This window comes from Panthera onca, chromosome B1 (assembly GCF_046562875.1).
Source record: "Panthera onca isolate mPanOnc1 chromosome B1, mPanOnc1 haplotype 2, whole genome shotgun sequence".
In the NCBI taxonomy this organism is placed as follows: Eukaryota; Metazoa; Chordata; class Mammalia; order Carnivora; family Felidae; genus Panthera; species Panthera onca.
The window spans coordinates 33,731,323-33,757,119 of NC_138342.1; the positions used below are offsets into that span (position 1 = coordinate 33,731,323).

Sequence of the window (25,797 nt, forward strand, 5' to 3'; positions counted from 1 at the left end):
GACTGGGCTGTAATACGTGGTGAGGGCATGTGGAGGACCTCCTGATCCTTGAAGTTATTCTCTGTATTGTACTGGGTATAATCTTAAATGTCAAAATTAGAGCTTTATTCCTCAGTATACTGAACAAGGGATTTGCGTTTAGTGAAATACTTCTAACTCCATAGGAATTAACTCATTTCTCCCCTTCCCGAGAGTGGAGTTTGATAAAGGGTATGCTAGCATGCAAGAGATTTGGAAGCCACAAGGAATAAAAAAAATGTAGAAGGGCAATCCCACAGGGCCTGGACACTTCAAAAGTTTTGTGCCCCTTGCTCAGCCGTGGATGCTGGGTTTTTATCTCTACTTTCCAATAACCTTTATTGTGAAGTGACTGTTAGGAGATCAGTGTAAACTTCTAGAAGAAACAAATGACTTTGAGTCCTTACAAAATGGGTATTATAATTACCCCCTACCAGTACTCACCCACAGTTGTTCCCAACACTGGAGTTAGATAAGCTGGGTTCAAATTCAGGCTCTTTCACTTACTAGCTACGTGACCTTAGGGAAGTTATTAAACCTCTTTCTGCCTCCTTGCTTTTTTCCTGGAAAAGGGATAATAGTAGCAGCTATCTCAAGTATGACAAAAATGACGCATGCAAAACTATGTCGTTAGAGATCAGAGTGGTGGTTACCCTTGGTGAGGAGGTAGTGACTGGACAAGGCCATAGGTAAGCTTCTGGCATGGTGGTCATGTTTTTCATCTGGGTGCTGGTGACAGGGATGTATTCGATCTCTAAAAATATGATATGTGTACAATTCTATATCTACATTATTTTTAATAAAAAGTTTTTAACAAAATCCATGTAAACAACTTGACACGTAGTAAGTATTCAATCAGCATAGAATAAGTTACTGTTGGCCATTATTCTTATCTCCTGCTGAGTGATCACCCTCTAAGGCTTATTCCTAAGCGTAAGAAAAATAGGGAATAAGATGAGGTCAGGGAATATTCACACTTAGGTGTCAGGAAATTATGCTAAATAGATTCTTTTCGCTATTGTCTCTAATGTTTTAAATGCTTCTTTCTAGAAATACTACAGCACAGTTAGACTCAGTCACCCTCCCAGAATTTCTCCTCTTAGGTGAGCATCTTATTTGTAAAGAAGAGATTAGGGGCCTGTCAGGAGCTGAGTTTGCTTAGCACTTTGTGGAAGATTGAGAAAATGTCAAGCGGCCATATTTGAATCAGGGTTGTGGTGAAGCTGGCCAGGCTGATAGAAACACCATTTCCTGGTGCCACCACAGTTTAGAACAGAGGTCCTGAAAACAGAGAGGAAAAATCCCCACAAAAACACTGCCATAGCCGAGTGTTATCATAATACTGTAAGCTCAAAATGTCTTGACCCAGCGCCCCCAGCAAGGTCATCTCAGAAACAACTGGGCTTTAGCAACTTGTCTTACCTGCCTCAGAATGACTAAGGCCTATTTAAACCTCGTGGTTAGTTAATCATTAATGAAGATTTTTGATAAACAAAGTAGAGCAAGCCAAGAAAAAAGGATGGCTAAAAATTAGCTCAGCAAAGGTCATATTTCTTGCAAATGCAGGGTTTGGTGTTGCATTTGATTGTGAGTATAATTGTGTGGAATGGAGTCACAGGGAAATATAATCCCATTGAGGAAGCCAGTGAGTCTCTGAAGATTTTACTTGGAACCCTGTGCCCTCAGTTATCTGGAGGACTATAGGCCTCCCTCATCTTTGCTGAGAAGCCCTGCATCTGTAGGGCTTCCAGAGGGAGAGTGGGGACATCTGGCCAGCACATATAGCTGCAGTATGATCTCCAAGAGAAAAGGAAGGTTCCAGAGGCTGGAAACTGGATCTAAGGAAGGAAAGGGCGGAGAACACTAAGAGCCTTGGGTGTCCCTACAAACTCTCCCCCACGAGATCAAGGTTGATGGGCATCACTTGGGGCAATGAAGACAGAAAGGTGGGAGTTGCCCACTAGGGGGAGTGCTCAAATGCACCATCCTGTTGATTGAAAGAAAGCCCTCAGTTTCTGTAGTTTAATAAAAGCAGGTCTCCACCATTTTCTGGAATTCAAAGTCCTAAGGAAGAATGATTTACGGCTCTTCCCACTTCCTTGTTATAGGGACCAACTCTCTTCCTTCTATAGTTAGCACAGGTCCATGAACCATGTTTAATGCTGAACGGAACTATGGTTGAGTTTCTTCACTCCACACCCTTTTTCTCTGAGACAGCTTATTCCAGGTCCCTGACTATTCCAAGGTTTTTCTTCTGGACTTGGCCACCTCCTATTCCCTCTTTTCTCTGCTTACCTGCCTTAATCCCTACTCATTCTATAGATCTTTGCTCAGATGCCACTTTGCTCCCCAAATCCTCCTTAACCCCCTGCACAAGCCTGCATGGCTGCCACCTCCCATTTCAGAGCACTTGCAACACTGTCCTATCAAGCCTGGGAGTTTCTAGAGAGCAGAGAGGGTCAATTTTGTTGATTGTTGTCTCTCCAGTGCCTCGAGTTGGCATTCGATAAATGTTTACTGAACAAATGAAAACAAAACGAATAAAAAGGGGTAAAATGGAAAGGCTTAAAAGAGTTAATGTAGCAGAATGCATTCACACTGCAGGGGAAGAGAAAGGAAATCTGTTTCTTGAGTGCCTACAACATACCAGGCTTTTTTAGATTCATTAATTCATCTGATTTTCACAATAACCTTGTGAAGTCAGGATTGTTATTTCTATTTTACAATTAAGAAACTTGAGCTCAGAGAGGTGAGGCGTCTGTTCCAAAATCACATGTCTGGTCAGTAGCAAAGCTGGGGTTTTACCCCCCAGGCATGTGGACTACAAACCCAGCCTTGTTCCACTAGGTCACAGTGCTTGTCCACAGAGGTAAGTCTTTGGGCAAATTTTTTTCCAGGTATATTGGTGTGAGATGTTAGGAAACAGGGGAATACTATATCTAGAAAGGGATGTCTAAAGAGGGAAATGAGGGGAAAGAAAAGGCTGTATCCAGTCCAACAGCTTAGAGCTTGGAATTGAAGCAAAACACTTTGTGGATGTTTCCTGAGCCTCATTTTGTATTTAAACCTAATCATGCCCTTGACCTTGGGTGGTCAGAGATGGGGAATGTGTGAAGAAAGTGGTAGGGTAGGCATAAAGTGAATACATCTGTATCATCCTACCTAGTAGTTTTTTTAAAGGCTGAAGACGTATTTTTTTTAAGGGTCATGAGGTCAAAATGTCATTTCATCAAAACAGCCATGCCAAAATGTCACATTTCGTGTTTTAACTCTGAGAGAAGCCGAGTGCCCCGAAGGCTTTATAACAAAGATACTATCACATAATAACTGAGGTAATATACTATACATTTCTGTTAAATAGTCAAGCACCCTAATATCCTTAAGACAGAGTTCGGTAAGCCAGTAAGGTCAGTTATAGCTAACGAAACACACCCAGCACAGTGTGTGCCAGTAACAGCATCCAATGAACGTTGGACTGTCATGGGGTTTTCCTTCACTAGAAAAGAAAAACCAGAACTTTGTTTTCTAACTATTCTTTCAACTAAATAATACCTATGTTATATTGTCATGACAGATTTTTTTTCAGAATAAAAAAATGGCACCTACCTAGTGAAGAATCAGAAGGGTATAGGTGACTTCCCACGACAGTTCTTTAGCCTTCTCTATCATCTCTGGGACAGCCTTGCAGATAGAATTCCTTAAACCTCCCAGCGTGTATATTTCTAGCAGCTCCACTTAGAGACACTAGGTCTTCCAGGCTGAGAATAGGCATTTTCAGCCATTCTGCTTTCTCGTCCCCATCCGAGGAAAGAGGTCGCATAGGGAAACATACTAGAACCCAACCAAAAACTGCACTTGTAGAAAAGCTTTTCTTTTCTTATTCTAGGCTCTGAAGGAGGTCGCTGGATGACTGTTTTTACCCATTTCCAGGGTCAGTGTGCTATTAGAAAAAACCTGAGACTTGGGATCTGACCGCAGATTTCAGTCCAGGTTTTTACCAGCCCACGTGAGCTTGGCCAGTCACATTGCCTGACCTGCCTACTTCATGAGTTATTGTGAGGTTGACCCGAGATTATGGGAGCCAAAGAGCCTAACGAGTCACGTAATCATAGCATTTGTCCCTACCCAACATGTTGTTTATATGCTCAAACTGTGTTCTCCCACCAGAATGTAAGCTCTACTTGTGCAAGATTTTGTGGGTTTGTTCATGCTTGTAGCACCTACAACAGACCCTGGCACCTAGTGGCGGTATAATACCTATTTTGTACAATTGTTCTTTTTCTAATGAGATCAAACTCTGTGATTCTGCAGTTTGAAGGACATCTGTACTCTTCTCTTAGAAAAGGAATCAGCAGATCCTTGAAAATATTGCCTAATGATCTGTCATCTTGGTAAGTCTCCTGGCCCCTCTTGCGTCTAAAAAAGGCCTTTATCTTTTTAAGAGAAAGCAAGAAGTTACTGTTTCAAGAAAGGTGGGAAGTGACGCCACAACCCAGACTGCTCAAGACGAAGACGGTAAAATTCTTGATCAATGGCAAAGCCATGTGGGGAAAATTTTAAAAGTATTTCCATTGGCAGCCCATCACTTTCCCTTGAATCATTTGATTGGCTCTGCTGTTGGATATTGTCTGAAGTTAGTGATGCTCTCCAGAGAAAAGGGAAGGAAGTGTTCTGCTAACCTTGCTGTGCGCTGTGAAAATGAGGAACACAAGACTTTGGTTTCCAGTGCAGTGACGGACATTCAGGTCATCCAGCGCTTTCACAAGACCACCAGACAAACCCAACGTTGCCTCCATTTAGAGGTCTGAGTGTAAAGCTCTTGGGATCATAAACTTCAGTGCTGACAGCAGTGACAGGCGTTGCCAAATCCTATTCCAGTCTAGATGTTGAGCAGAATTTGGGTGCTTAACCTTCAATCACCTAAGCCCAAGTTTGAAAATATTGATAATTCACAATTTTTACTATGTAACCCATCTTTGATGGTAATTCCAAGGCAAAGACAGGACAGTAACTTGCCAGCTTCTCCAGCTCAAAATACTAAACCAATTGCTTCCTTCTACACTGTAAAGCTCTTTCTAATTTTGTTAGGAAAAAATCAGTATAAAGAAAACACAATTTAAAATAAGGCCTGGAAATTGCTTTAAAGAAAGCTTTATTTACTACATACATCCTAAGAATGTATTGTATATGGAGCAAGATCTAAATAAATTTAAAAGCTTTTCAAATACAAAGCAACTAAAGATAAAAACTAAATTGCTAGCATGTTTGAAACAGAGAACACTAAAGCTTTTTTTTTTAAACATTTATATAGTTTGTTCTTAACCCTAAAAAAAAAAAAAAAAAAAGTTCACATTTCAAGTTATAAACTTACCTCAGTAGTGTATCTGAAATGGTTTTGAAACAGAAACAGACAGACCAGATAGGAGGCTCACCAACATTTGTTTTTAAGGTAGTTTGGTAGTTGCAATGTTAAGATATCAATTTTTTTTCTTTTCTTATTACTTTTTTTTTTTTTTTTTTCAAATAATTTACAGGCATATGTAAAATACAGTAAGACCGCTGGGTCAGAGTCTCATCCAGTGAACCTCTGTGACAGTTCTTCATTGGAAGGACAGTACTTCTTTCACACAAAGTCAAGGGATGAGGATCTGATCCAAATTGCATTTTGTTGGATTACTCATTCCAACAGATTTGAGTTTGGATGCAGCTTGCTGGGTACATCATCAGGAACATTGCACAATTATTTATGTCATTCAAGAATGGTGGGAAATAAATGTTAGAAATGTTTAAAGGCCTTTGCAGGCAGGCACTCAATAATTTTACAGAATAGTTAAATAAATATTGCTTATATATAAAAAATTCATCCCACCCTAAAATGAGGGGGAAAAGAGGCATTTGGGAATGTCTTAATTTAAAACTGAAAACAAAACTACAATAGTTGCTAAAGGCGTGATCTTATTATTAATCCATAAATACGAATTCAGCCATCAGCAAAAACTGAGTGGAAAGATTTTACCGATCTCTAATGTGACATAAAAACACAACTGTGTACTTGCTACCTATTGCACACCTCAATTCCTTGATGGAGCCTTTAAAAAAAGTTCCAAGTTGATGTATTTCCTAAAGCAGATGACAATCTTAACATTTTACTGTATTTTACATTCACTCTGATAAACACAAGCCTTGAAACAGGCACAACACTGCAACAATACATTTACTTCCTAATAAAACAACAATTTTTAATAACATTGAAATAAAATGGTTTCATTTTGCATTAAACTATACACCATGAACTTCTGAAACATGAAACAACTAAAAGCCAGCATTAGGAGATTATTTACAAACTATCTTTTAACTCCTCCAGGTCTCTCCTCCTCCTCCTGGGTGTGTAGGTCCCCATTCAGTACACCTGCCATGTGCGCAGCTACGGAGGAAAGCCCTGCTCAATAAACATATTTCCAACACCCTTGCCGCCCAAGACGTCTCGCATTGAAACATGATAAAAGCAACTAGAAGCATTAACTTTCTGTGACTAGAGTCTTTGGGGGCCTTGTCTACAATGACATTCACTGTCTCTACAAACTCATACTTCAAAAAATGAATAAAATAAAAGCATTAGAAAAAGAATTAAGGTTTTATAGAAGACAATTAAATAGCTATGCAAAGATGTCTTATGGAAACTATGAAAACCTTGTGCTTATGCATACTCTGCTATTGAAAACACCTTCCCAACCAAAACAGAACAAAAAAACCCACAACAAAACACCCCCCACCCCCGACAAAAACCCAGGAAGAAGTATAAAAGCCATCAATGTTCTCTCTTTCAGAGTAATTCATTTTGCCCTAGACTTGCCAGACTCACAGGTGGGGCTGGGGAAAGGAGGAAGGGAGGAGTAGGGGTGTGGGGAGGGAAAGACAAATGGAGAATGAACAGAGTCCAGGGTGATGGTGGCAGGTGAGAGCTTTCCAGTGTTTGGACTCAGATATGTGACAAGTCTTGTCAACATGGGCTTAAGGAGAAATCGAGTGTTTAATTCCTTAAAAAAAAAAAAAAAAAAAAAAAGAACTGTCATAGAGAACAGATGGTAACACCGTCAACCCTTAATGCCAGCTAAAATAGAGATTTTACTCACTTTAAAATTGCACTTTCCAGTATAACTTTTAAAATAACATTTTATGTAGTATTTTAAAGCACTATTGTTTGTGTCTTTAAATATTGAATATATTTTTCAAAATAGTTCCCTAGCTGCTCAAGTGTGCTTTTCAATATATAGTTGATATATTATTGAAGGTACTACAAAATAGAAATCTCTGGAGTGCAGAAGTTAAGAAAATAACCTTCATACTGAAAATATATCCTTAAAAATACAAAAAACAAAAACCTCTATACAAATGTACTACAGCGTACAAATTTTTCAGAGATGGTATTAAGGCACGAACCATTGCAAGTCTCTTAGAAATGTATGAACACAGGCTGCTAAATTGCAAACAGTCTTAAAAAAAAAACTAGTGAAAACTTCATCATGAATATAAAATATTTCAGTATGACATTTGATAACATTCTTCACTTTCATAGGTGTGCTAATCCTGCACGTTCTTTCTTCATAAATAGTAAAGTGTTCCTTCAGGGGTAGTTCGTGGTCTGTCTCCACTCTCCTCACCAGTGTCAGTATGTCTGGTAGACGTCGTGGATGGGCACCTGGATAGCAGCGGTGGGGAAGGCCTGAGGTATGTAGCCCGCATATCCTCCATAGACGGCAGCAGCGGCAGCCGCATTCTTCTGTAGTGTGGCGATCGTGGCCGTGGCTGGAGCAGCAAACGGAACGTAACTGGCCCCGTAGATCCCCGCAGTGGGAATTCTCTGAACGTTTGGAGCCACTGTATACACTGGAGTTATCGGGCGGCCCTGAGGAGGAGAGACAGAAAGGATCCTCATTGCGCGTAGGTGCCTGTTCCATTTAGTCACCCATTCCTTCCAAGGCTCCGTTCGTTCTTTCAGTTCCCGGGGGGTCGGGGGTAGGAGGAGGTAAAAGCGAAGGTTTTCATTCTCAGGGTGGGGTTGGGGGAGGGGGGCAGAGGGGTAAAGCACATAACTGCTGTAAGGGAAGGTGGAAAGAGCCATCAAGGTAAGCTGGAAATTCATCCTCCAGGCGCATCCAAATTCCACTGGTCAAAGTGACAGAACCGTAGAGCTACAAGTTAAATAGTCTGGAATCTTCTACCTGCCATTCCTCTCAATCAGCATGAGCAGGCTAGCAAAGGGAGTTGAGTAATCTACCCTTTGCTCAGATGATCTCATTGTAATTAAAAATATTTTCCCTAAAGTATACACCAGCTGCTTCAACTCTAATTTAACCGAAGGAAAAAGATGCTTCAAAAACAGAGAGGAAAACAGACTGTGACAATGTTATGGAACCAAGTATATAGATCTCCGAAGGGGCAGCTTTTTAAGCTGTGATCTAAAAAAAAAAAAAAACTGCAACCCTCTACAATTTTCAGCAAATGCTACTGATGGTTTCAACCTAAGATATGACACCACTATATATACAGTAGACCCTTGAACGACATGGGTTTGAACTGAGTGGGTCCACTTATATGTGGATTTTTTCCAATATATTCAGCACAGTACTGTAAATGCATTTTCTCGTCCCTATGATTTTCTTAATAATATTTTCTTTTCTTTAGCTTACTTTATTGTGAGAATACAGAACATAATACATATAACATACACAATATGTGTTTTACTGACACATATGTTTATGCTATCAGTAAGCCTTCTGGTCAAGCAGTAGCCTGCTAGTAGTGGTGATTTTGCGGAATCAAGAGCCAATTATGGATTTGCAACTGCGTGGGGGGTTGGCAGACCCAACCTTTGTGTTGTTCAAGGGCCAACTGTATCCAAATGATTGTGGAGGCTTAGAAAAGGAACTGAGGAACTTGGGAAGTTGGAGAAAGCATCCCAGAAGTAGAGACACTTGAGCTGGGTTCTGAATGATAAGGAGGAGTTTCCACAGGAAGAAGTGGGGAAGGGCAAGCTAACTAAAGCCGCCTCACTGCCGATGCCACCACTAGCTCTATAAAAGTCCCTGCTACCCGCTCCTCTCTACTTGGAAGTGTAACACACTATTTTCACAACAGACAGGGGTAGAGAGTGAAGACTGTGGTTCAGTATTTCCCAAAGGGTTTGCTATCAAGCTAGTTCTGCGAGATGCTTTATGGAAAAGGGGATTTGTGGCCAAATAAAACACACATTTAATGAAATATCTAGTGCCCCTTATGTTCCTGAGAACGTCCTGGAGTCAATGCTGCTATGGCCTGTATGGTTTAGTGCATCTTCAAAATAAACAATTCAGGAGAGATGAAATGGAAGATTCTATTTTAAAAATTCTCTCTTCCTGGATTTCCATAAGGGAATTAGTTATCTTTCCTTTACAAAATCTCCAAATGAGAGTCGCAAAATTATGTTCAAAGGAAATTCACCATCTGAGAGCCATTTTGTCAACTGTAACCAAAATGATAATTATACCAATAATAATAACTGAGAGACTACGATACGCTAGGCACTATTCTAAGTACCTTATTTGTATGATGTTATGGAATCATCACAACCACCAATGAAGCCGGTACTGTGACTATACAGAAAGGATGTGTTAAATGACTTGCACAAGGTGACACAGCTTTTAAGCAATGGAATGTAGGACTCTGGAGCCAGCACTTTTAGCCCTGTATTATCTGGTCTCCTACAACATGTTAACAATGACTACCTCACTGGCTTTGCTTCATAACCACAGACAGAAACTTCAGAACTGGGAAGCCTGTGGTTTGCAGCAAGACAGAAGCAAGTTTTTACAAACGTATGGACGTTTATTTAGTGACAAAGGGACACAACTGCAGGGAGGGAGAAATCTGAGAGAGACCTTTTCATGTACTACCGTCCAGTCCCCAACACCTGGGTGTGGCTGGGGTGAGCAGCGGATGTTGGGGATGGGGAAAGAGAGGAAAAGGCCCCATCAAGAGGAACGGTTATCCTTGTTCTACTTATCCCAAAGATTTCTGAAGACTGGGGACACTTTGAGAAATAAATATGAAAAAGTGACTGTCTATGCCAGCAAACATTTTTTTAAATTACTTATAAAGGCTATATGAAATTTAGGCTATAAAATGGCTAAACAGGAACATCCCTAAGCACGTGCAAGACAGAGGAGTATGAATGAAAGTGTTCCACGGAAAGGTTCTGGAACTAATGCTGGGAACTGATTTCTAGTGTGGCTTCACTCAGAAAGGTGTTCTATTCACCAATCAGTAGTGCTTAAAACGCTCCTTCCTCTGCTGCAACTTGGCAGAGAATACGGGTGAGGCAGAGAGCTGAACATTTTGAGAACTCAGGTCAATGAACTCAGAGGGAGGTCCCCGAGTACCTAGATCAGTGGGTGAACACCAAGAAGCACACACACTCAAAGAAGTCATTCCTGGGGTTCACAAGTAAGTAGCTACAAGCAATTTGCACGATATGTTGAAGGAAGGAAAAAATCTGCCCTGGGATCAACGGATAACAACTGTACACTGAACCAAGTCACAAGCAAAGACTTTGAACAAAGACCCTGATGGCGACATTCAGTGCAGACCGATAAAAGACAGAAACAGCCTGTGATCTAGAGCGTGAGTCCAAGAACTGGAATTTGGGACACTATGCACCAAGGACAAAAGTTCACGAGTTTCTTAGTAACGAGAAATTAGAAATGACCAGAATTCCACTAAGTGTCGTTTGTAGGTTACTCTAGATATTTATAGTGAGTTCACAAAAAGTAGCTACATTTAGCTGCCATCTTACAGTATGAGTCATTTACAACCTATTCCTTTTCTTGGCTTTAGTTAGTCCAGACTAGACGACTACTTGATGATACATTGGTAAATGAATAAATTTCAGCTGGAGTGACCCTTTCTGAATAACACAGCCCAGAATGGTGCACAGGGAGGGCAAAAGCAAATAAATATATAGCACCATAGTGCAGTGGCTCACAAGCATGGCTCTATTTCAGCATTGCCGAGGAGCCTATACAAAACACGGATTCTAGAACCCCAGCCCAGTTCTGCTCATTGGGTATCTTCCGGGGTTTGAGTCTAAGAAATCTGTTTTTGTTTTTAAGTTTATTTATTTGTTTGGAGCACGAGAGAGAGTTTGCACACACTCCCGAGCAGGGGAGGAGCAGGGAAAGAGGGAGAGAGAGAATCCCAAGCAGAGAATCTTGCACTCACAGCACTGAGCCTGATGCAGGGCTTACTCCCATGAACTATGAGATAACGACTTGAGCCAAAACCAAGAGTCGGATGCTTAACCGACTGAGTGACCCAAGCGCTCCTAAGAATCTGCTTTTTAAACATACTCCCTGGATAATTCTTATCCAGTTAGGTAAGAGACCCTAGGTCTGAGTATATGTGCTTGTGGAATGATAAGGTATTTGAGATTCACTGCCTCACAAAAAGTAGCTTTAACACGATGTTTTTGTTGTTATTGTTTTGAATGAATGACATTATCACCTATAGGTATTCCCTAAGTGCTATGCACTGAAGATAAAAAGAAATGTAAGATGTAGCTTGTGGTCTAGAGGAGCTTCATCAGTTGGGGAGACAGAACATACTGGCAGTCATATGCCAAGTAACAATGTGGGTAATGAGAAACATAGGAGAGATGATTTCCAAGCCTAGGTGGTTGGGAAAGATTCTACAGAAGACTCGGGGCTGAAAAGACCACAGAGAAGAGAAGCTATGAGCAAAGGTGGGGAAGGAGGCTGAAACAGGAAGACAGGACAGGGAGGAGGAATGGGGAGAGCTGGATCAGGTTGGAGAAGAGGATTAAGGGTGGATTTTGCAAAGTTTTATTTTTTTACTATTATTTTAAAAAATATTTTAATTTATTTTTGAGAGAGAGACAGAGAATGAGTGGGAGGGGCAGAGACAGAGGGAGACAGAATCCAAAGCAGGCTCCAGGCTCTGAGCTGTTAGCACAGAGCCCGAATTGGGGCTTGAACTCATGAACTGCAAGATTGTGACCTGAGCCGAAGTCAGACGCTTAACTGACTGAGCCACCCAGGTGCCCCTGTAAAATTATTATATATCTACATTTCTACAGATACATATTTTTTTAAGTTTATTTATTTATTTTGAGACAGAGAGACAGAGACAGAGAGAATATCCCAAGCAGGCTCCACGCTGCCAGTGAGGAACCCAATGCAGGGCTTGAACCCATGAACCAGATCATGACCTGAGCTAAAATCAAGAGTCAGACACTTAACCGACTGAGCCACCCAGGTGCCCCTCCACAGATATTTCTCTCTCCATGCACACACACTTACACACCTGTGTGTGGATACACAGGTGTAAATATTCATACCCAGCAGAAGGGGGGCTATGGGGGGAAGGGCAGGGGGAGAGAACTTAAAAAATCATCACTGAACTGCAATTTGGCAAGTGAAAATGTGAGCGATCTCCCTGGACTTTGCAAGTCAGCCCCTTAACAGTAAGAACATGAATTAAAAATTATCCAGCATCGTAATATTGAATGCACAATATTATATGCACAATATTGTATGCACAATATTATGACACAATGAAGAATTACACGTGTCATTTCTGCACCATGCCTCCCATCTTTAATACAGTGATAATATTAGGGTAGTATAATTATTCTTTCAAACTTTTCCGTCCTGTCATGATTTACAGTAAACATTTTTTCTTCACCCAATCCCATACTTCATCGGAGAGCTCGGCACACAGCAAACTCTCCTGCTGAATCGTCAGTGAATCTGTGATTAACAGAGGCCTCACACACAAATGACAATGACCACAGCAAGGGCCCTACCTGGAAAGGTGGCGGCGTTGACACAGCAGGAATGACGGCGGCGGCGGCGGCGGCAGCTGCGGCGCTGGCTGGGTCTGGCTGCACCGCGATGGGGCTGATCATGTGCTCCATTGTGTGGATTTTGCCATCTTCAATTATTTTAGGGGCTGGGGCGGCCTGAAATACGGAATACTGGGCCCCAATGGCAGGGATGGCCACTGTAAGAGAAAGGAAATGCACACGGCTTGAAAGTCCCGAGAAAGAGGTGTCACTTTCTTGGTATTTTTCAAAACCAAGTTTAGTGGTCACGGGCCTCCCCTGCTAATTAATGTTGTCTCTCAGTACAGGTAACAAGGTGCTACCCAAGAGGAAGAAAGGGTTGCTGGCAGGCAGGCCCCCTGTTCATCTTGCAAAAGGATCCACGTGTGTACGGAGGGGTCTCCCAACAGATGCTCACGCAAGGGGAGTCCAGAGTTGGGTTCCGCACCAACATTTTTCCTACCGTTTCTACAGAGAAATCTCATTTTGAATCTTACTCTTAATGTCCAGCAAAGGAAAGGGCCTTCTGACTGAGACAGCAGGTTCAAGGCGAGACGTGAGATCAGAGGCCCTCCAGCGTGGGAGAGTGAGCCTGTTGGTCCTCATCACTCACCTCACTCATTACCAGACTCGCCACCCTTTCACCTGCACATTTTAAAAAAATTTTTTTTCTAAATTTATTTATTTTGAGAGAGAGAGAGAGACAGAGAGGGAATGAGCGCGCGCGTGAAAGAGAGAGAGAGAGAGGGAGAGAATGAGCAGGGGAGGAGGGCAGAGACAGCGAGCAAGAAAGGAATACCAAAGAGGCTCCTTACTGTCAGCGCAGGGCCCAATGTGGGGCTTGAACTTACAAACCATGATGTGAGATAGCGACCTGAACCGAAATCAAGAGTCAGACGCTTAACCGACTGAGCCACACAGGCACCCCTCATTTATACATTTTAAGAAGCAGGCACTGGAGAGGGTTTCCTTCTGAGAACTCAGAGGTCTGTGTACACTTCACTCTGTTATTTCAGATTTCGGCATTACTGATTCAAGGAAAAACACATAATAAAAAAATGGCAAATTCCCTCATTTGCTAATGTCTGCTCATAGTAGTGAAGCAGTGAGTGATTGCTTTTATGATGAGCACTTCGAAGATGTGTTTCTGTGAGGAAAGTCCAAAGGACTCTATTTTAAGCAGGGGTTCAAACAGACAGCAGTTACTGAATGCCAATGTATGATAAAGAGAAGTAAGAAGGAAAAAATATTAGCCCTGGTTTTGGGGGAGTTTGTATAAGTATGTGGTGTGTGTGTGTGTGTGTGTGTGTGTGTTGAAGGGTAAGCAAGAATATAAAATACATACACAAAGTATGCTTTCATTTATGTTTTTCCTACAACTGTAAGCATATTTACTCTAACGCAAACTGATCTGAAATAAGGTACAGAGACAAATGATTGCAGGCTAAACAACAGTGTGGCCTTTCAATATAATACATCTAAAACCTTAATGAAATCTTTCAATCATATGGTCTTATGGCCAGATACTCCACCATTGCCCTGATGCTTCTCCTAAAATATAAAGTTCCCATTTTCTGGATGAATCAGAAAGAGAGCCCAGAAGATGGGGACCAGAGGTGATTATGAGTTTAAGCTACACTGGGGTTGTACTAAGTAATTCTGGATTGTTTAGGCTGTCCGCTCACAGGAATTTCTACCTCAGGCTGTAGGACACGACTATACGCTTAAAATTGGTTTAAGAGTTCATTTCTCCAGTTAAATCTTAAGCTGTAGCCACTTGCCAACAGGAGTCCAGTTTCCAACAAGTAGAAGTGACAACTATCGTATCCAGGCTCTGTTTTATGGCATTACAGAGAGCTATGGGATCAGTTTTACATTGCTTATAGTGTCAATGGCATTTGTAAGGAAACCCAGACTAAGGAGTCATTTGACTGTGGAATCTGCAACATTTTTTTCCTAGGCAAAAAAATTATCCCTGGACTATTTCAAAAGGAAGCTCTGCTGGGAAAATGCGTTCTAAGCCCTATGTGGCAGTGCAAACCTATGCCCCAAATGCAGATTCGTTGACTCTCTTTTAGCTAGGGGGTGGAAGGTACAGTCCTCAACCAGAAGAAAATCAAGAGGAGCTGGGCTTCAAGGTGAGGATTCTCTCAAAGCACTCTTCAGTCTACCCTCCGCGAAGCCAGGAAGAGAGCTGGAGGAGGATGGCTCTGACTCTCCACGAATGAATTTTCCTTATGTGTGGATATTTGTGTGGTGTGTGCTAATAGGGAGTTGGTGCTATGATGCTCTCACAATGGAATTCCTTAGAAGTGAGGATCAGAAAGATCTGACTCATGCCAGATGACCAATGGGCACTAATAACACTGGCAGAGTGGTTTGTAGGGCCTGGAGGTGAAAGCAAAGTTCAAGGTCTCTGGCTTGAATTACTTGAGTGTCCCTACCTGCAATCTATTGATCCAGCAAGAGGGGGAGATGAATGCTGGAAATGAGAATCCAGGAAATTAGCAGCTGCAAAAACTTTCACCACTGCCTTGTTCCCAGGTATTCTGGTTGGTTATAAAACCATGACAAGGGACAAGTTGTGTTTTTTGCTCCCGAAGGGGGATTTCCTACCCTTCCCACCAACTCTCAGAACTGGCAATAAGCTGTATCCTCTGGCTTTTTGACAGCTAGTGGAGCAATAGGCCTGAGTGAGAAAAAGATGGTTTGAGCTGGTAGAAGATACAGAAGAATCTCCTAATCTTCCATTTTCTTCCTCTGTCCCTCCCCACCACTCCAACTCTGCCTACTGGGTCACAGACTGAGAATAAGCCTAGCAACTAAGTGGCACCCATTTGAAAAACCCACTACTGTAAGGTTTGATTTGAACATGGTCAGAGCTAGACCATCCCCTTAAGTCCCACATTAAGAAGGCTCAGGAGGCCACACTCTTGCCTAATCTCTGGCTGCCTATGAGAAAAAGAACCCGTGTGCAATGAAAGAGCCCAAGGAAAGCCTGGAGTCACTTCAAAGAGAGGGTGGGGGTTTAGGCTGATGCATTCTATCTCTGGTTCATACTGACCTGTACCAGGTTTAATGGCAACTGGATTGACGGCAGAGATTTCCAAATTCGGTACAAGTTCATATCCTTTTTCTTGCTGCTTTCCTTTCCCTTCATGATATCGGCTATATATACCACGGCCAGCCGAATATCCCCCGAGGTAGGAACCCCTGGGCCCTGGGGCTCTGTTGCCAGCCGCACCTCGACCCCGGCCTCTTACGCTGCCTGCTTATAATAACAACACAAAAAAATGATGAGCAACCAACAGTGACCGTACAGGAAGCAGATCTCAACTCAAGGTTCTTGGCCATTTAGTTGTTTGCCATAAGTTGCAGGTGGTTACACCTTTGCTCTTCAATGAGCTGGCAAGATGCTTCAGACATGCTACTCCATCCTAGATTTGCATCCAAAGTATGCCTGCTCGACACAAGAGATGAACTTGCCGATGAGTTCCTAGGATTGCAAGTGCAACTTAATACAGGAAAACATTCACAGAATAGAAAGAAGTCAGATCTGGAAGGGGATCTGCTAGTTCACCTTCCTCATTTTATGCGTGAGAAAACTGGCCTAGGGAGGTGAAAGGGACTGATTAAAGTCACAGAGCCAGTTAATCTGATGACAGCAGGACCCAGAACCTAGGTATTGGTTTCCCAGTATAATGCTTGGTTGGTTTCATTACATGCTAGCCAATAATTTAAACGTCACCACCACCACCACCACATTGTCCTTTGTGTGCCAACATCCTAGAGATTTAATTTCACAAGGAGCTTTTAAACTAGAGACAGGTGGACTAGCCCCAAATTGGGGAGACCCTGGAAAGGTAGTATGCAAGAAGTGCCTCTATGCCCCTGTGATTTCACCGCTCACACATGAATGACCCACATTTCCCAAAATGCTGTGGAAGTGAACACTCTAAGTGCCAGCAAAAAAACAAAAACAAAAACAAAAACACCCAGAAGTGACACCCAAAAGAGGGTGGGTCGGTGGGGGGAAGAGCCTGTCTACCAGCCCAGCAAACTACAGCCATAACACCCCTGACTCTGTCCAGGGCCACAGGGCTGTAGGGGGCCTCCCCAGCAGTACAGCCCCCACTAACCTTTCACAAAGTAGTCTCTGTTGGGCCCGATGAGCGCGTTGTAGGGGTAGCCGTAGTAGGCCAGCGTGTAGGGGTCGCAAGAGTACACGTAGCTGGGCTGCGGCACCGCCGCCTCGGCCGCGCCGCCGCCCTTGGCCGCCTTCTGGTAGCGGGAGTACTGCTCCTTGTCCACGGGCTTGGCCAGCGTCACCTCGAGGCACGAGCCCTCCAGCTCAGTGCCGTTGAGGTTGTTCATGGCATGCACGGCGTCCTCCCGGCTGACGAAGTGCACGAAGGCATAGTCGCGGATCTTCTTGACGCGCTCCACGCAGCCCGGGTTGAACTGGCCGAAGCTCTTCTTGATGGTGTCCTCCGTGGTCTCGATCATGAGGTTGCGCACATAGAGGATCTTCACGGTCTCCATCACGTCCTCGTCCACGTCGATCTCGGGCTCGGCCCAGTCCACGGCGATCTGGTGGCCCCACAGCTGGATGCGGCCGGGCATGAGCTTGCGGCGCGCCATGGCGGCCGCGCGGTGGCTCTCGTACTCGACAAAGGCGAAGCCGCGGTTCTTCATCTTGTCGGCCGCGCTGGCGTAGACGATCACGTCCAGCACGCCCTCGGTGACCTTGGCGATCTCCTCCAGGATCTCCTCGCGCTTCTTCATCTTGGGGATGCCACCGATGAAGAGGCGGCAGTTGTCCACGCTGCAGCACACGCCGAGCAGGCGGCCCGGGCGGATCTCGTAGTTGTTGAGCTCGCGCACGGCGCGCTTGGCCTCGTTCTTGTGGCAGTACATGACGAAGGCGTAGCCGCGGTTCTTGCCATCGAAGTCCATCATGAGGCGCAGCTCGTAGATGCGGCCCACCGCCTCGAACACGGGCACCAGCTCGTCCTCGTACACGTCTCGCGGGATCTTGCCCACGAAGACCTCGCAGCCGCGCTGCGGGTGCGGGCCCTCCCAGCCGGGCGGCGGGCCGCCGTACTTGCGCTGCCCGTTCTCCTGCACCATGCTGTAGCCCGTGCGCTCCATCAGCGCCAGCAGCGCCGCCTCGTTGGGCGCGCCGGCCACGCCCTCGGGCACCTTGGCCGAGGACGCGGCGGCCGAGTCGCTGCTCATGGCTGCGGTGGAATCCTCTGCGGTCATAATGTCAAAGGCATCCACGGCTGGAGGAGACCTGCGGGAGGCAGAAGGGAGGGTGAGTGTGGAGTCTGCACCGCGTTGAGCCAAAACTTGCCTACTTCATTCCTGTAAGACACACGAGACCCACGCTTCACTAGCAGGTGGTTAGATGGGGAGTAAATACAGCAGCTCTAAGAAGCTAAATTAGTCAGGTTGTTTTGCAGGAAAAACCAGAAGTGACTCGGGGAAAAAAAAAAAATCAGAATGAGCAAGTACTTCCGCTTAATCAGTACCCCAACAGCTTTGAAGCACAGAGAAACTGTTGTAATTGTTAGTGAAAACCTCATCTTCTTGCAGCAAATGGCAACATCTTTTGCTCAATTCCTGCACTGTCGACTCATATTGATTTCCTTTTAGTTATAGCATCTTAACCCATTTATCTTGTAGACAAAGCCTCTTTGCTTTCTTTTTTTAAGACAGTCTTTTCCGTTTAGAAGTAGAGCAGTGTACTTACATCGTTAAGGAAAACTTTGAGGAGGTGTTATTATAAGAGATAGGTACAGAGCTGTGTATCTGAAGCTTTTTACAAGAAAGAAATGGAACATTCACATTGCCAAGGACTTGTTCTAGGAACTGTGGTAAGAGCTGGTAAGTCTGAATTTTACGGTGTCATTTAGGCAAAAGTCTTGGTAGGAACCATTAAAGGATTTGGAATCAGTCCACGAAGAGCTGGATTACATTCAAACTTGGCGGGGGGGGGGGGGGGGGGGGGGGGTTGGGGGGGGTGGGGGGGGGGGGTGGTCTGTGAAGCGGCTACCACCTGGTAAGCCACACTGCAGTTTTTGGAAAACTGTTACATGCATTATCTTATTTGACCTTCCTAATCTCCTTACCTGGAAAATGATATTATTATTACTCCTAATTTGTCTATGGGGAAATAGGCTCAGAGAGGTTGAGTAAATTGCCCATTTCACACAGCAAGTGTCAGCTCCTAGAAGGACTTGATTCCAAGTTGCTTAGTTCCAGATTCCAGGTTCTGTCGTCAGAAGCAGTGCTGTGCAATAGAACTTTCTGTGAGGATGGAAAAGCTGTTCCCTAGCCACTTTGGCTACTGAGCACTTAAAATGGGGCTAGTGTAACTGTTGAACTGAGTTTTAAATTTTATTTCATTTTAATTAAAATTAAATAGCTACATATGATAGTGCAAATCTAAACCATGCTACCTTTACCTATACAGCACAGGGCTCTGTGGAGATGATTTCAAATTATACAATAGGATTATCATTAGGAGCTTTGTACTGTGCTTTTGTAAAGAACGGTTCTGCTTGGCCTTTTAAAAAATGAAGTTTATTTCATTTTTTGGGCTATATAAGTATTCGGGTAAATTTCGTGGAAAATTAAGAAAAGGAGGAAAAGAAATCATTCCTATTATTCCTACCCAATGATAGCCACAATTGAACTTTCCCATCTTTTTTTTTTTTTTTAATAGTTTTATTTTTGGGGGTGGGGTGGGGGGTGGAACTTGGCTTCCAACAAATTTACATACCGCTGCTTTGCTTCATAAGCATTCCTCCCACATTTTTTTTTAAAGTTTATTTATTTTGAGAGAGAGAGAGAGAGAGCACGAGCAGGGGAGGGGCAGAGAGAGAGAGAGAGAGAGAGAGAGACAGAGAAAGAAAGCCAAGCAGGCTTTGTGCTGTCAGTGCAGAGCCCGACTCAGGGCTTGAACTCATGAACCATGAGACTATGACCTGAGCCAAAATCAACAGTCAGATGCTTAAGCAACTGAGCCACCTAGGCACCCCTCCTCCACATGTTTAACACTCTTTGCAAAAACACAATTTTTAATAGCTGCATAAGGTTTCATCATTCAACTGGAATCAGGAGCCTTAGTTTAAAAAATTTACCAATAGGAATTGTATACAAGAATATTAAGGGGAATTTCAAGAATAATTAAGGTAAGTTTGATCTTCTAAAGAAAAAAAAAATCAAAAGAAATTATAGGGACACAACAGAAATATGAGGTGTTTATTTGCTGGCCAGCTAAAGCATTTCTTCATTGGCTCATCTGCCATAACATCAAGGGGCAGTACAGCATAGTGGGTAAGTGAGTGGCCACGGGAGACAGACTGGGTGACTGTGTGTAAATCCCAGCTCTAACACTTTCTAGTTGTATGAACTGGAGCAAGGATACTTAGCTGCTCCATGCCTCAGTTTCTCTTTTTATAAAATGGGAATAATGAGGTTAGTACTAAGTTTAGAGGAATATGTGAGTTAATACAAGCAAAGCACTTTGAATTGTGCCTAGAACACTGTAAACGTTCAAGAAATGTCCATTGTTATTGTTGTCTTTAATCCAAACTTCTGGGTAAAACTTCAGACCAATTCTTTCCATTTTAGGGTAATTTTGACACTTTCTCAGTTCTTTAAAAACATCGGTTTCATATGGCTTCTATTCTTATTTTTTATTTCTTTTGCCCTTTAATTGCTTAAGACTGGTTTGACAACATATCCACTTATCATGAAGTCTTTTTTGGTATCAACTTGAAAATGATACATTCGTTCCTGTAGTTTCACACTGAAACAGAAATTTCAATATCAGATTTGAACATGAAGCTCTTCCCTTCCTTCCAAAAGGAACATAAGGATATATTCTTAAGGAAACTATTTGTACAAATACATACGTATTTATAATTTGTGGCCTTTGAAAAGGAAACCCCAGGACATATATAACACGTAAGTGGCAATTCAAAATCTTACATGTTGTGCTACATAAAATATTAACTAAAATCCAAAGGAAGAGACCTCATCGCTCTGCTGAGATATGCAGAGTTGACTTCGTGTTTTCCTAATTGTACTCTGAAATTATGATTTTACACCAAGAAAAGTCTTGTAGTGGTCAGGCTATGGGAGTCATTTCCAGGTGCAACTCCATTAATTTTATCAAAATTTTTGTTTGCTTTCTGTCTGAAATCTGCTGGTGTCAGTAATATAATTACTTCTTTTTTAAAGAAAATCACTTCTTTTAGAAGTTATAGCTTATTTCTTACATCTGCGAGCCAAGGAAAGTCTTTTTTCGTAAGCTTCGATCATCTGGAAGAACTGAATTATGTTACTGGCCCTCTTTCCCTTTTTTCTTTGGCCACTAGGAAGTTCAGGATCAAGTCTGTCACTTCGATTTTAGTGATTGTCTAAGATACTAGACAAGTCTAGTCTAGTATCAAGTTTATCTAATTTTGGCTATAGTTTCATTTTTTTTAGTCTTCTATATTCTCAATGTCATGAATTTAGCTATTTATATTATTCATCTTCTTGTTTACATGTTTCTGGAAGCCATCTCACATAATTTTGGAGGTAGGAAAGGAATAAATGCATCTGTACACACACACACACACACACACACACACACACACACTGGAAGCCATCTCACATAATTTTGGAGGTAGGAAAGGAATAAATGCATCTGTACACACATACACACACACATCTAATTTGCACCAGACATTGATTAATGTAGTACCTAATAAATAAACTGTCTTTTACACTAACTACAAACATTGACATAAAAACAAATGAGAACCACAGTGAGATACGACTTCATGCTTACTAGCATGGCTATTATAAAAATAAAACAAAACACAAAATAAGCATTAGCAAGAATGTGAAGAAATCGGAACACTTCAGCATTGCTAGTAGGAATGTAAAATGGTGCAGCCACTGGGGAAACAGCATGGTACTTCCTCAGAAGCTTAAACATAGAATTCTCAAATGATCCACCAATTCCACTACTGGTTACATACTCAAAAAACCTGAAAACAAGGACTCAAACAGCTCTTTGTACACCAGTGATCACAACAGTATTATTCACACAGTAGCCAAAAAGTGGAAACAACTCAGATGTCCATTGATGCATGAAAGGACAAACAAAATGTGATATGTATACTGGGTGGAATACTATTCATCCTTAAAAAGGAAGGAAATTCTAACACATGTTACAACTTGGACGCACCAGGAAGACATTAGGTGAAGTAAAAGAACCCAGATACAAAAGGACAAATACTGTATGATTACACTTACATGAAGTACCTAGAATAGGCAAATTCATAGAGATAGAAAGAAGAGTCATGGTTGCTGGGAGATGGGGACAGGGAAAATGGAGTGTTAGTGTTTAGGGAATTTCATTTAGGGATGATGAGAGAGTTCTGGAGATGGATGAATGTGATGGTTACACAACAATATGAATGTACTTAATGCCGCTGACCTGTATACTTAAAAATAGTTAAAATGGCTAATTTTGTTGTGTATATTTTACCACAATTAAAAAAAAAAAACCCTGGAAAGTAAGAAAACTCAGAGATACAAAAAGGACAAAAATAAGATCCATAAAATTGGGATTTCACACTAGAGGTCATTAAAAAAAATGGTACAATGAGTAGGTTTAACACATTCAAGAAAATCTTACGGTTTATAAACTCCATTCTCCTTATCTTCATGTCTGATATACTAGAGAGTTAAATAAATTATATGGTGTGCTGCTCAGTGAATTTTCAAGGCCAAAGGCTTAGAGATACAAAAGAGATATAGGATTTATTTAATGCCTTTAAAAAGGGCACCATACAGCTAATAATATGACCTTTCTGTCAGTAATGTAACAGAGTACCTAACTTATTACAATTAGACAAACTTTATTTTTTTTAATTAAAAAAAATTTTTTTTAACGTTTATTTATTATTGAAAGACAGAGAGAGTCAGAGAGTGAGCAGGGGAGGGGCAGAGGGAGAGGGAGACACAGAATCTGAAGCAGGCTCCAGGCTCTGAGCTGTCAGCACAGAGCCGGATGCGGGGCTCGAACTCACAAACCGTGAGATCATGACCTGAGCCGAAGTTGGATGCTTAACCGACTGAGCCACCCAGGTGCCCCACAATTAGACAAACTTTAGACCGAACTATTTCAAACTATGGCCACGGGCCAAATACAGCCTGCCATTTGTTTTTGTAAATAAAAGTTTTATCAGAACACAACCATTACCCTTAAAAAAAAATTATCTATGGTTGCTTTTGTGGTATGATGGCAGAATCAAATAGTTCAGAGATATATGGCCTGCAAAGCCTAAGATATTTACTGTCTGGCTTGGTATAGAAAAAGTTTGCCGGCCTCTGCTCTAGGAGATGTGCAGAGAACATCAATGTGACAAAGTGGCATAGATTGCTATTGCTAAGTATAGTCACTTTTTCCTCAGTTTCCAATGCTGCACAATGACTTAATTTCAGGACCAGTTTTTAAGTTCTAACATTTTATTTTATTTTTTTTAAGTTTATTTATTTATTTTGGGAGAGACAGCACAGGTGGGGGAGGGACAGAAAGAGAGAAGGTGAGAGAGAATCCCAAGCAGGCTCCGTGCTGCCAGCACAGAGCCCGATGCGGGGCTTGCACTCACAAAACCGTGAGATCATAACCTGAGCCGAAACCAGAGTCAGACGCTTCACTGCCTGAGCCACCCATGTGCCCCAAGTTCTAACATATTTTAAAGACAGTCTTCTTCACCTATCTTTCCCCCCTTCAGTCTAAATTCTTTGCCATTTAAGTGCATGGTCAAATGTATGAGACCAAAGAAGAGATATCTGGTGAAGGTGGTTGGCTCAACCTCTAACACTTAATATGTGCACAATAATAACTTAAGAGACACCAACACAGAAGTGTTTGTGCTCATTTATTCATTCATTCTACAAATATTTTTTGAGCACCTACTATGTGCCAGATATGGTGGACCTCATTTTCATGGAGCCTACCTCATAGTTAATGGAATTAGAGAATTGTCCTTCAAATCCTAAAAAGTTGAGAATGAAGGCATTCTGCATTCGTGCTCAATGACCAGAGACTGCCTCAAAAGAGCTGTACCTTAATATTAACAACTTGTTCCTATTAAGGCTATACTTCCCCAAGTTAAAAGCTCGGCCACATCATTATTATGCTTTAAAAAATTAGTTTAGAATACTCTTTAGAAGGGTGGGAGTATATATATGCATGTGTGTGTTTGGGATAGGGGTGTCTAGGTAGTGAGAAACACTATCTTCTGAATGACAAGATTCTTCTTGTAGTAGAGGTGTGGGCACAATAAGTAATAATACACTTCGTAAGTTGAACCTTGTCTGTGAGTATAAAACAATAACAAAATATTGGGATAAATGGCACCCAATTATCCATTTAATAGAAGATAGGTTTAAAGTAGATTGGATAGGGGTGCCTGAGTGGCTCAGCCGGGTAAGCGTCTGACTTTGGTTCAGGTCACCATCTTGTGGTTCGTGAATTCGAGCCCTTCATTGGGCTCTGGGCTGAAAGCTCAGAGCCTGGAGCCTGCTTTGGATTCTGTGTCTCCCTCTCTCTCTGCCCTTCCCCTGTTCGTGCTCTCTCTCTGTCTCTCAAAAAATGAATAAACATTACAAAATTTAAAAGAATAATAAAATAGATTGAATAGTCTTGATTTACTGAATAAATGCACAGTCTCTGGAGTCAGAGACCTAGGGCCAAAACTTGGCTCCTCTGCTTACTAGTTGTGAACCCTGGGAAAGACCACTTAACCTCCTAAAGCCTCAATATTCTCATCTTTAAAATGGTGACAATAAGAGCTAATGTTTATTGAATGCCCATTATGTACCAGGCAGTGTGCTAAACTCTACGTATGTATTAACTCACTCCAGTCCTCACAAAGTCTGTATGGGATATTATTAGGATCTCCATCTTACCGATAAGGAAACTGAGGCACAGAGAGATTAAGTAGATTCTCAGTTCGTGAGCATCAGAGCTGGTATTTGAACCCTGATAGTCTGGCTTAGAGTCTGTACCACAGCTGCCTGTAAGTGATCCTTATTGCAGGGCTGTGGTGAGGAGTGCATGAAATCCACACAAAGCTCCTAGTGCAGAACCTAGCACTAAGTGCTCAAAAAATGTTAGAAGAAATCTGAATGTTAAAAAAAAAAAAAAGATATTTGAACTTGAGGTGAGAATCTTGCTCCTATGTAGGATTCGTTTGTTTACAGGGAAACAAGAGGTTATCCCAGCCAACCTCAAACCAGTCAGTATGAGAAGCCTAGCCTGTGAGTTCTGGCATGGACTGGTATACCAGAGTCTCCCAGATTCCATTCTTAGCAGGTAAGTTGTCTGGCAGTGTGATTCTGCATTGGCGATATGGCTCGGGCATCCAAGTGTAAGCCTGTTTTTCACCTAAACTTTGGCTATAGCAGTTTGCAGAGGCTTTTCCAGAAGGAACCTGAAGAGACTTGCTGCACTGGATGCAAAAGGTCCAGTCATCCTCATGGATGCCAGGTCCCCGGAGGCAGGACCCCCCCAGCACCACACCATCCTTGCACACATTAAAGATGGCTTCACCAAAGACTGCTAGCTTACTAATGTGGCAATATTTTTGAAATGTATTCACAGTTTGGCATATAAAACAGAGCAAAACATACTTTCAAATCCTGCTATTATTCTGAACTATTAGCTGCAATTTTTGTTGCCTGTGTTTTAGGTCAAGTTTGAGCTTGTCAGGGTAAAAGAAAATTTCAGGGCTAACTCAGACTACAGCAGACTTAAATCAGGATTTAAAATCTCTTCTTAGGAGTGGTTCAGAGTACCTTTCAGTAGGATTTTAACTTTGAACTGG

At 42.3% G+C, this 25,797-nt stretch overlaps 1 protein-coding gene across 7 annotated transcripts in view; it reads right to left on the reverse strand.

Moving 5' to 3' along the window:
• Positions 1-5,329: 5,329 nt before the first annotated feature.
• The window catches only part of RBM47 (RNA binding motif protein 47), a 161,486-nt gene continuing 141,018 nt past the window's right edge, over positions 5,330-25,797 (reverse strand). For 6 of the 7 annotated variants that reach the window (XM_060655180.3, XM_060655177.3, XM_078446177.2 and 3 more), the window contains 4 exons: positions 17,035-18,191; positions 15,960-16,166; positions 12,878-13,074; positions 5,330-7,924 (listed from right to left, as the gene is read on the reverse strand). In XM_060655180.3, coding sequence (XP_060511163.3) covers positions 7,685-7,924; positions 12,878-13,074; positions 15,960-16,166; positions 17,035-18,160 — 1,770 coding nt within the window. In that variant the 5' untranslated portion in view covers positions 18,161-18,191 and the 3' untranslated portion in view covers positions 5,330-7,684. The remainder of the gene's footprint in view (positions 7,925-12,877; positions 13,075-15,959; positions 16,167-17,034; positions 18,192-25,797) is intronic. The other variant, XM_060655175.3, reaches the window with a different exon arrangement.